Source organism: Dermacentor andersoni, chromosome 8 (assembly GCF_023375885.2).
Source record: "Dermacentor andersoni chromosome 8, qqDerAnde1_hic_scaffold, whole genome shotgun sequence".
NCBI lineage: Eukaryota > Metazoa > Arthropoda > Arachnida > Ixodida > Ixodidae > Dermacentor > Dermacentor andersoni.
In genome coordinates, this window is record NC_092821.1 from 34,185,361 (window position 1) to 34,197,710 (window position 12,350).

The 12,350-nt window shown below is 45.4% G+C and overlaps 1 protein-coding gene across 1 annotated transcript in view; it reads right to left on the reverse strand.

Annotated features, from left to right (window-relative positions):
• Positions 1-363: 363 nt before the first annotated feature.
• Positions 364-12,350, reverse strand: part of LOC140219786 (guanine nucleotide-binding protein G(o) subunit alpha-like) — a 29,428-nt gene continuing 17,441 nt past the window's right edge. Inside the window, exons 7-10 of the mRNA XM_072289633.1 lie at positions 11,928-12,057; positions 10,186-10,257; positions 8,124-8,211; positions 364-3,531 (exon numbers count right to left, since the gene is read on the reverse strand). Coding sequence (XP_072145734.1) covers positions 3,341-3,531; positions 8,124-8,211; positions 10,186-10,257; positions 11,928-12,057 — 481 coding nt within the window. The 3' untranslated portion in view covers positions 364-3,340. The remainder of the gene's footprint in view (positions 3,532-8,123; positions 8,212-10,185; positions 10,258-11,927; positions 12,058-12,350) is intronic.

A 12,350-nucleotide genomic window follows, 5' to 3' on the forward strand; every position in this document is an offset into this window, starting at 1 on the left:
CTCATGGCTATATAATCAGCCACCTTTGACTTCAATAAACAGTTGCAAGTAGCACCTTGTCCTGTCTGTATTCCTTCCTGTGTGCCGTCACTATTGGCGCTTCATCTATTGAAAAATGTAATTGAGCTATCTGCCGCAGGCGATTTGATAAAATTCTGTATTGTTTAAAAAAGAACACCCTGTATATTGTCATGCTGGCAAAATGACAAATGGCTCAACTTTGCCACATAGAAAACATGCGAGATTTCCGTGGTTTGCACTGGCCAGTTTTTTGAAGAAACACCGCTGGGGAGAGGATGCGAACAAGCCAATTGTGATATCACTGGGCTCAGTGCTGAGCTAAACACCGTGATAGGTTAAAAAAAAAAAAAAAAAGAGAAAGCACAAAATAAATCCAAAACATAAGAGGGCTGCAGAAAGCAGTGAGAAAGCTTGAGGCAAAACTGTGTCAGTGTTGACACAAAATGCTGAGCAAGGACATAAGTTACCTAAGCCGACTGCATTGAGAAGCAATAAGTGTACATAGTACATAAAGAAATAAAGGACACTGTTCTGGTTCAGCTTGATTTGCAAGCTTACTACTGAAATGGAGATTAATAAAGAGAGAAGCAGAGCTCATGCAAAGCCACATTAAAAAAAAAAAAGCTATATAGAAAGGTATAGAAAGCTATATAGAACTTAGCGTTTCCACAGCCACGCCACCGGTCTTTGTTCGTGTCATGCACCAGAGATCCCTTGCCAATGTGGCACACACTACCCTGTGAACCTTGTGACAATGAATGCGGCATCTCCGAAACAGCCGACATGGAAATGATAAAAGCGAGAGGCATGTTCACAATCGAGACGACGACCAATGATGATGACGCAACTACAACACTGTTCTTTCACTATGTGGTGACAGTCAGCTAATACCCAGATGCACAAGTGAACTCCTTGACAGCTCAGCGAGTTTTGGGTAGTTTGCGACAGATAGCAGTCATTTCTTCATTACCAGAAGCTCCACTGCTTGTGTGCTTCCAGCTATGTACTGAGCTTTCATTCAAGCCCCGTCAGTATAGTGAAACAAAAAGTGGACTAACACCAGTGCAAGTTAAGTGCATGGCACCATTATGGTTGGTATCACAGCATGTTCATCCTGCAATACCCATGCTGATTTCATTTCAGATGACCACTGAAATACTTTCAAATGAAATCGTTACTGGTGGCCAATTGGCGAGTCAGGAATAGGGCTACATCTTTTGGTAGCGAGCACGCCAATCGGTTCAGCAGATAAAAACACACACGTCCGGTAAACAGAAGGCATATTCTATGACATCGAAGTCTGTATAAGGACCTCTCGTCCCCAGAAGGCACTTTGTATCCCTTGTAGGCTTTGCACCGGCTGCACCAACAATCACACTGACCGGTATGCTAATCATGAGCAGGGTAGGCAGAAGAAAGGCTGCCCTTTATGGACATGTCTGTTACATAGGAACCACAACCAAAATATTGTTATATATACTGTTCCAAAAATACATGAAGCATAATTTTCTGCTTTTGATTCGACTGCAGCCCTCAAACCTTGCCGCTTAGAAAGATGTGGTAGTTCTCAGAAACGGTACCCTTAGCTGGTCGCTCTTGGACCTTTAAGCCGCAGTCAGTGTACCCGAGCTGAATAAGTGTCAGATTTTTGTAGGAACAAGAACACCGGTAAACGACGCAGATGGACAACTTCTGCACCTCGGAGCTTGCCTCTGAAGGAGGGTGACCGCACAGTCATTTTGCCCTGTACTAGCCAGACCTCACAGCTCCTTTGACCAAAAAGACGCTCAGAAAATGTAGAAAAAGAACATCAGAGCGCTTTCCGTTGTTGCCAAATGCATGAACAAAACACGCCAAATAAATGCTCCTTATCGACAAGCTAAATATGTAGCTGTGCTTCAGAGCACCGCAGCGTGATGAGCCAAAAATATGCTTCCAAGACACGTGCAGTAAAATTCCCAGGATGCAACTCATGTCCCGACATCAGTTTTACGGAGTGCGAGCAGTTTGAACATAATATTGCACAATGTCACCGCATGGTTGAAAAATCTGAAGTTAAAGATGGGCAAGGCCAGGACTACACCAGGGCCGAAGATCCACTACCAAACCGACCGAAAGAAATGCAGGGGCGGCAATTACAGATGCTGCTTGAGCATGAACACGTCAAAAGGTGGAGTGGACGCATATTGCACGTGACCTGCAAATTGTTCCAGAAGAAGCATCCACTCATTCATTCTTTCTCGTGCAGCATATAACATGCACATAATGGCGAACTTGCATCGGAGTGAATAACCCTGTGGCAAAAGTCATCATTATCGGAGAGGAACAGAGCAAGAGTGAGGGGGAGATTCTCAACAGGGATCTACAATACCCTGAGCAGCAAGGTAACCAGATTGCCATCACTCGCAGTTTCAAATAGAGCCATTGCCTTTCAAAAAAAAAAAAAAATAATAACGATCCTCCTACTATAGTAGACACTCGCATGCAGTAACAGGCTAGATCTTCAAATGACTATGCCGCCCGTAAAAGAGTTTTAGTTCATCCATAAACGCATTAAACTTCATGTCATACCAGGCTACAGGGAACGTGAGCGGCAGAAACAACTCTGGTGGTGACATCTCGTGACGTTTTGTCTAATTACAACACAGTAGACACATCCTCGTGTTTACGTGGGTGTTCTTGTCGAATAAAAATGAACAAAGGCCGCATGTTAACGATCATGTGGCAGCCAAAAAATTTACCTCAGCAATTAAGTAGAATGTACTTGATCAGTGCAATACCAGCTCTGTGTCTTCTCTGGTTAACCTACATGTCACCAGATAGCAGCACCATCCCAACTGCCCACATTTATGTCACTGATAACCTAGTATTCCGCAAAGGGAAATACGTTTAGAGACAAGCTAAAACTCCCTATTTCCTTTTGCGTGCTATGCAACTGTCAATAAAACATTACAGCACAAAGGCTCCAGCGATGGAGGGCATCCCTCTCTTTCGCCGTCAGCGCGGAACCTGACCACTGCTCACGATGTGGGACCGTGAGCGGCACAGATGTCTGCAGTGTCCACAGATGGAAATCATGGGCAAATGTACAGAGAGAAATGCAATGAACTCGACTAACTGCGACATGCATTCATTGTTCACGTTGGACAGCTGTAATCAAGCGTACACATGTACAGACATCTACATTCCGCAAAACATACGAAAAACTGTGCACATTTTCTCGAGATCTCTGATGTGCTGCCTTTTGTTCGCAAGCCCGGTAGCATCAATCATCGCCAGGCTGACTACGAAATGACCATGGAGTGACCGTGCCGATCACCTAAAGGAGGGTGGCAGTACGCAGGTTTCCCCTCAAGACGGTGTCCATGGCAACCTGGAACACCACCTGGACGTTGCTGGTGTCAGTGGCCGTGGTGAAGTGAGGATACACCACCTTGTTCGGGTCCCGGTTGCGGCTCTGGAACTTGTGCTGAATGAAAAGCGCGCCACTGTCCACGTCGTAGTCGGCACCTGCATACAGAAGTGCATTCAACAATGCAACTTGTCTTGGATGCACCAGTGCCTACTGAACTCAATGTATGAGCCTCACAACCACAAGAGTTCTGCAAGTTTCCTGGGAGACATCCACAATGCAGCAAGTTCTGACATCTTGTGAGTTTATTAGGAGTTTGTGAGAGCACCCTGTGTTAACGTCGTAATGGGTATGTGCACCACGGAGGTACACAGTCCTTTCTATTTCGAAGGAAAGAAAGAGGTGACAGGACAGAGAGACAGGAGAGAGGCACAATCACAAGGACCCACAGAAGTAAAGAAAGCTAATGCTTAAATAAATATGTGTGTGGCTTCCACTCAGTGAATTGAGTTGGTTATGTGATCCACAGTCATTACGTCACATCTTCAATGTATATACCAGTGTGATCGAATGCAATCACCTATCTAGGAAGCCTTTCCTTATGACCTGTGATCTGTGCAGGTCTGCAGCCACTGCCAAGCCACTTGATGGCAACTAGTTTTGAATGCTGCAGAGTGTATCGCTAACATGCCTGCTCCTGGCGAGCTATGCTGAGATCCATAACAAGGGTTCTACCACCTCTAAAATGACATTAGGCCCATATTTGTTCATGAATGTGCCACGCATTGGAACCACAATTACAGAAAATGCATGGATGAAGTTCTTAAAAAGGATTGTCAAGCCTGAACCAAAAGCTGTCGTTTCTTGTTTGTTTTTGGTCTCCCTCCGGAGTAGAATAAACAGTTAATGTTTCACTCCTGGTTTGTGCAAAGGTAATGTGTTTTATAGCGAAGCTTTCTCTGCCTCTTCCTTCAACTTTCCACTGCTGCTGCTGCTGCTGCTGTTACTGTCTTGCATGCCACATCAGGAGGTGGTTCAGAGCACGCATATTTACATGGCAGGAGGGAGCCAGAGAGGAAAGGCGATGCCAAGTAACTTGTTTGGACCTTTCCATTGCGTTGCATGTGCACAATGCTCTCTGGAGCTCCCTGGGGGTCGCCACAATACCCTCTTGACAGCTGTAATTATCCGTGGGGCCCCCTCCCCAAAAGCACCGCAGAAACTGCAGCATTTACCTTTCTACTAACATGTAACAGTCTAGAGGGAAAGTAGATAGAATGGTAGAGCGGAGGTAGGAAGGAGGTAGGTAGAGAAGGTAGAGAATGGATAGAACTGATGCAGCCACCAAACGAGTGAATAACAGCCTTGCAACTCTTTGCTCACAGTCCCCACATTTGGGGGGAGGGCATGAGAGGGAAAGGGAAACATGAGAAGGCGAGGAAACGCTACTACTAGACATGACAGAGGTTGCGGACAAACTGGATAAATTTAAGTTCAAGGTACAGTACGGTACATTTCTGCTATTTCTGAAAAATAAATAAGCAAATTTGTCAAGCGGACAACTGACACATGGCATGCAGACGCAAAGCTGCATTAACGTCTAGGTGACGCTACGGAAGTGGTCACACATCAAACCAATACTTCTGTGGCTGCTGTGGTAGTTCTGTGCCTACGGCATTGCCGAAGGTTGCGGGTTCGATCCCGACCATGGTAGCCACATTTTGACTGTGGTGAAATGCAAGAACGCTCGTGCACTTGGATTTTCGTGCCCGTTAAAGAACCCCAGGAGGTCAAAATTATTCCGTAGTCTGCCACTATGGCGTGCCTCATAATCCACTTGGTTTTGGCACGTGCAGCCCCATAATTTAATTAAAGTTTAACACTTCTGCCACAATGCGATGTGACATGTGAGGCAATGACAGTACTAAACTTCTCGGAGGTTAAGAACAATTTCACATAACACCTCAAGCAAATACGCCTTGCTGTGTGTTCTGCGTACTATGCAGACAAATAGCAGTAGTGCACAAAAGATAATGTTTAACATCACCTCTCTTGTATTTGACTAAGTGCTGAAGAAATTAAACATCCGCCGTCAACATAATCGTCGATCAAAGCAATCAGCACAGAAAGCTTCGCTTACGTCAATTCCCACAGTGCATGGGATCCACATAATTTTTATTTTGGTTTTAGGTTCCAGTTTAGTTCAACACCCTGTCTTTTGTTGGCAACAATGGCTAAAGTGGCGCGCAAAAGAAGGAGAGAAAAAAGAAAAGAAAGAGGAAGAGCTCAATGCAAGTTGTACAGCCCAATCCCCCGCCAGTACAGCTAAGATAGCAACTACAGTTACGATAATACCATATTTTCCCGTGCTTAACATGCACCAAAAATTCTAGAAATATGCAGTGCAATGTGGGGGCGGGGTGCTGTATATGGCATGTGAATTTTACCTCTAGGTGCGCACTGCCGTGAAGCAGCATACACCTAATGAAGCATGGATTGCTAGTCTTGTGAATGCTTGAGTGCATTTTTGTATGTGGTTATTCACAGATGTGATATGCATGTATTATATTTTTCATTAATTTCTTTTCTATTTTCTGAAAGTTGTAATTTCAGGGTGCAGGATACAGTTCAACCTCGATATAATGAATGTGGATATAGCGAATTATTGCTTATGCCCAACTCAAGCCCAAAATTTTTAAGGATTACATGCCGTTCAAAATATTTATAGTGAACCCTTTTGAACGTGCAATGGATAAACAGAGTTTTCTACGGCCGGAGTACGAGCACTTTGAGAGCACACACTAGGCTTCTCTGCTGCACAGCAGTAGTTTGCAATGGCGCGGCGAGCTCTCGAGCCTAGTCATTGCTGTGCTTACATTCGAAGTGCCTAGAGCGGCACTAGAACGTAGCGAAAGGTAGACGGCGGTGGCATTTTTACATTCGATGTGCCTAGCGCACCACTCGAGCACAGCAACATAAATGGCCAACTTGACACGTCGCCATTTCTAGTTTATGCCGGTTGCTTTTGTGCATGCGCATTTGGTGTTTCTGCTTGTTGCCTAGTGCATGTGAGCTTGGCGGTCGGCAGGCTGTCGGTACTGTGTACACTGACCATGGCGGGAAACGTTGAAGTTGAAGGAGGAAAATGGAGAGAGGAGAAGGATGGAGGCAAGCATTCCAACACACAGCGTGTTCGGCCCATCGCATTTAGAGGTGTGGAAGAATGCCTGCACAAGTGGTGGGTTGTTGACGTCAGGGCTCGAATTGTTGCAATGTCGGGGCCGACGCTTCAGCGCTATGAGAACCACTACGACATTGTTGCAAAAGGCGTCTTGGGAGAGAGAGACTCTGCCAACACCATAGCAATGAGTAAGTGACCGAGAGAAGAGTGGCCTCAGATGCTCGCCAAGTACCAACCAAGGAACATTTTCAACATGGCGAAATGGGCCTCTTCTGGCAGATGTTGCCATGGCAAACTCTTGACATTCGCAGGGAGAAATGTCACGGTAGCAAACAGAACAAAGCCTGGATCACGGTCCTGCCTGCTACAAGCATAGATGGCACAAAGAAGCTTTGTCCATTCGGGGATTGCAGAGTTACAGACACCGAATTGTTTGAACAACTGCCCCCCAGTCAACCTCCCAGTCACTTTTGCTTGGAACAGGAAATTGCGGATGACGTGAAATGTTCGGGAAATGGTTGGGGGATTGGGATGGAGAGCTCGAGGATCGGTGCCGGAAAGTGTGCCTCCTCGTTCACAATTGCCCGACACACTACACAGATGTGCTGTTGAGCAACATAGAGCTCAAGTTGCTGCCATCAAATACATACCACGTCTCAGCTCCAGCCACTGTATCAAGGCTTTATTCGTGCCTTCAAGGGATTCTACAAGTGAAGGCTAAACGAAAGGCTACTCGTTCGCGTTCAAATGAATGTAGAGCTAGAAATTTACCTGTTGGGTGCAATACAATTCCTGAACGAAGAAACGGTCGCCAGCTGCTTTCAGCACGGTGGCGTCATCGTTCGCGCCGAAGCGGCTGAAGAGCACACTAGAGATGGAACTGCTGACGAGCGTGAAGAAATGCTTGAGCTTAAAGAAACATGGGGCAATATTTTTTATAGTTGGTGGGCAATGTGTCAGACACGGTGACAGTGGCCGACTTTATTGGCGACAACGGCGCATCATCAAAGGTGGTTGCCAGACTAACAAATTTGGAAACTGCTGCAGAGGTGACACACCAGCAGCTTGCGAATGAAGCCGCATAGGATGAAACTGTGGACTTCGAAAACATCTTGCCACCAAGTTCAGGCAAGGCTGTGGCTGCCTTGACTTTGACGCAGTGCTATTGCTGCACAGTGGATGTAACAGTGAGCAGCAAGGCATTATACGGCACACCATCAATGCAGAAAAACAAACATCCTGCCAATGTCTTTTAGGTCTCAATAAGTTACTGCTTTTGCACAGGTAAGTGTCTCATCAATTCTAGGCTACCTGCCGACTGATTCATGCTAGTGTTGGGCGATTTTCCAGGCCATTTTATATTGCATATGTTGGCTATAACAAACTATTTTGCAAATCCTGCGGAGTTTGGTATAATTAGGTTCAACTGTGTATTCTGGGTGTGGCTTGTATGTATAAAAGTACAGTATTTATGGAAACTATTTGGTTTATTAGAAGAACATCCAGAATGAGTCCACCACACTCAAGGGGGAAAAAAATATGATTGAATGAGAGTATGAGCTTGCCTACCTTTGTAGTCTGGCATGTAATAGCGCAGATGCCGGTCTGAGTAGAGGATCTTTTCCCGGAACAGGTCCAGCTTGTTCAGAAACAAGATCTGCAATAAAGTTCATGTTGGTGTTCAAGTGCATCCGATGACACGCTGAAATTCCCATCAGCCATTAGCCGCCTGTTATTCTCTTTGAAATCGCAAATAAGCAAACAGAAAAAGACCTCAAAACACCTGAATTGCTGTTGCTCACGAGGATTTATACGAGGACAAATTATATTCAAAATAAAATCAATTCAAGTGTTGTGGATTACATTTGATAAAATCTGTACAAACCAATAAGGATTGTACAGGGGCCATATTCTGTAATGGTTCACTCTGGATGTTATGTCACTCGGAGAAAGAGTGGAACCGATCAACGAGTGGCGATATGCCGGGAAGTAACGTCATTGTTTTTGTTTGTACTTTGGGGATGAGACAGTAACTAAAGGATGTCACTAGTTGGATAAAAATCATTGGCTTGTATAAGATACATTCGTTCCATTTCCAGTAATAGCTGGGGAGCTTCCGACATGGACTGCACTGTTTATTTATTCTGTTTTGGTCGCTAGGTGGTGCACCATACATTAAGTAATCCAGGCAGTTCTCTAGGTGTAGGTTGCAGCTCTAATAGGATTCCGTTTAGATGGGGCTGAGCTTTTTAGGGCAGACTACTGCGATGAAAGTTCTATCCACAGATCCCACAACTTCGAAAATCTTGCCAGGGTCAAGGATGTTTCTAGAATGCAGCTTTCTCCTGCATCGTGGAGGGAAATCTCACCTACACCTTTTATTTTCCCTCATCCGTACTGGCCCTAGCGATGGCGGTAATGATGCGACTGACTGACGGTTGTGGCAATGCAGCCGCTTCTTCATTCTAGACAGAATGCTGAAAACGCATGAAAAACAAAAACGCAACACGCACAGTACTTTTGCCATAATGTCAACGCTACTAAATCTTGTGGTCCGAGATATTCTAGCTCGTCACAAATCCATCGCACTGTGTCTTCGGAGAGCCTAAAATGCCTTCGGAACTCTCCCTCACTCATGTCAGATGTGTCGCGCCATTGCCTCTCACCACGTCCTTGTCTTTCGCCAATGCTTGCAACCAAACGAGCAGCCATTGGCGTCTGTCTCATCGTGCCGGCCAGCGCAAGACTAACTGGCGGCCTTGGTTGCCTTAGCAACCCTCGAGATCAGGATCTCGACCCTTGAGTGAATCACTTCTATGTGGTTCTGGTCGTAGCAGATGACGAGTTCGCTTTCCAGATGATTGGCAAACTGTGCGACGACAACAAAATTTGTAGTCACGGCCACCAGGAATGACGACCATGAAGCGCCAGCCAATGGCATTTGTGAAAGTGAACCGTTACAGAATATTGCCCAAGATCAGCTGCAAGATGACTTAAGAGAAAGAAATACAGCAAATAAAAAGTCACTGCGAGCAAATCGAAATAAAATACGGCACAGACAAGATTTTGGCAGAGTGTTTATATGAGACTTGATGAGTAAGCAGGAAAAGTTTGCAGCTAAAGTTGAAATTTATGGCATGTTTCATTTAAGTTGGAATGGTGTTCCAGATCCTTACACCTACAAAGTCCTACAAAAACCTTTCAGCATATTGCCATTTGCGTAAACAATAAACTGTTACAGTCGTAGTGATAAACTGCAGTTTATCATTGAACTTTGCCTCTATGTGTTCCTGCCAGGACACCGTCACCACTACATGACAATATACATTACGACAAATAAACAAATTGAACTTGCCATTGGAGACATGACTGCTTTTTTAGCTGGCAAAAAAAACAGGCTTGATATAATCTGGAAGTTGTCTACGGTTATAATGTTAATGAGAATGGAAAGCTCATCGTAAGATTCTTCCACTGTACTCTTTAGAAAAGATGTCCATTATCTATAGTGCACATTCCTATAGCAGTTCGAGATGTGTGACATATAGATATTTAGGCGCGAGTTTTAGATGTGTGTGGTAGGCGGCGACTTCAGCATCGGTGGCAGACACAAGAGTGGAAGTAAGTTACTGACCATGGACGTGTCGGTGAAGAACATGTTGTTGCAGATGGAAGAGAACAGCTTCAGGCTCTCGTGCAGCCGGTTCTGTAACAAGCCACACACAGAACGCATACTATTAGTGAGCAACAGGCTCACAAAGAAAGCAAGCAGTGAGGCATCCCCACCATAGGTACGATCCCAAACACTCACAACACAAGTACCTTGCCAGGAAAAATTATGCATCTACTGGACAAGTCGAGACATGTCACCAGCTTCTCCTCGAAACCAAAACTAGCAAAGCCTAGTCGATACAGTAGTTGCCAAATGCACCCAAACTGCAGGACAAGCCAAGCCACTAAGTGTTGAGAGGCTGCATCGGCAGCATCTGCTGTTTGTCGCACAAGTTCTGCGCATCGAGTGTTTCTTTAATTTGCACATAAGATAGTGACACAATGCTAGGCGACTTCTTCAAGCATTTCAAGTGGTGTCAACTCTGCCCACGATGTCAGCACCAACAAGGACGGTGATTAGGTGAGCGAAGCGTTGGACAATGTCTGTTGCAAGAAACCTGTGCTCAATTTGGTTATCGCAACATGTTTGACTTCAGTTAGGTGCATGCATCGTCTATCTATGGCAACAGCATAACATTGGTCGAAACACAGACTGACCGGGTCACATGCAAGTGTATGTGCTCGTAGCAACACATTGACAAGCTTTCTTGGACGACCGTATTCTCGGACGATCACTTTCGGAGATACTACTATCAGTTTTGCGCACTGGGCCGCTATTTTGTAGCGATGCCTTATGCCTTATTCTATGCTATTCTTATCATCCACCACACACGGCCGCCTGATCCCGTTGATAATGTGGGTAGATCGTCGCTCTGACCACTGGCCAAGCGCGAAATGCCTGAAAAAGCATAGAATCGGAAAAGGCATCGCTACAAAATACCGGCCCTAGATGCGTCGATAAGCAACAGCAATCCTGGCACTGTGACAAGACCATGTGTTTGGCACTGAGCCAAGAAAGCCGCCGCTCATAGATGCCGATGCGTTCAGCCATCTTAAGGGTAAGTCACTCATTCTCTGCCGCATCCAATATTTCGGACGTTTAGGTTGTCCCCCTCTAGACCACATTATGACTGTGTATCCTTTGGAGGCTGAGCCATGCAGTGTCTGTTTTAATATTTAACTGCATGTTTGTGTGATTTTAACAGCATATTCGTGCAATACGTTTCTCTGGTGTACATTTTCTTCAGCAGTTATGAGGAAAATGTGTTACAGGAGTTCTACCGTAGTTGCTGCTTTCTTTACGTTCTTCCTCAGCTCAACTCGTTTGTGCTGAAGTCTCTATGCACAAAGTTAGGCTTGAACTATTTTGCCTAGAATTTCTCAAAGGCTGCTTGGTTCGCACATTGAGATATGGCAGTACTATCACAAATAGAACAGGAGAAGCAAGGAGCAGATAAACCAAGTCAGTGTAAAGCATATGCCCAGTGAATGCTACCTGAGTGAGAAAAACATTCTGGAGTTTTATGTGCCAATACTCCAATCTGATTATGGGGCACAGTGGTGTACTCCAGATTGATTTTGACCACCTGGGATTCTTTAAGGTGCACCTAAATCTATGTACACAACCGTTTCTGCATTTCATCCCCATCAAAATGCAGCCACTCCGGCCGGGATCGCCATAGCTACTGCACTACCGCAGCGGGCACTGCATGGGTAAGTGCCCAATGCAGGGAACTTAAAAGATTCTTCGCATCGCCCACTCACCACAGTGGGGTCCTCTTGGAGGGTCATGTCGTAGCCGCTCAGGGCCACGACATAGAGGACGGCCTTGACGTCGTCAAAGCACTGGATCCACTTGCGCCGTTCTGACCGCTGGCCACCCACATCAAACATCCTGCAGGCAGGCGATAACCACAGAGAGAGATGCAGCGCAACAGTACAGTACAGTCTCAAGTGGCATAGCGGTGAACAACCACACATCCCAATAGGGTATGACCTACTGCAAAGGACCTGTATGCTATATCTGCACACAAAAACATCTGCGTAAAATGCACATATGGTGCTGGAAAATTTGGTTCTCATATCTGTACCCCTATCTGAGAGACCTTTAAGGCTTTATTTGTTAAAGCTACAAAAGGTGCTGTTTTGACAAGCAGTCGAGTGAGATTTGTAGAGGTGTGAACTTCT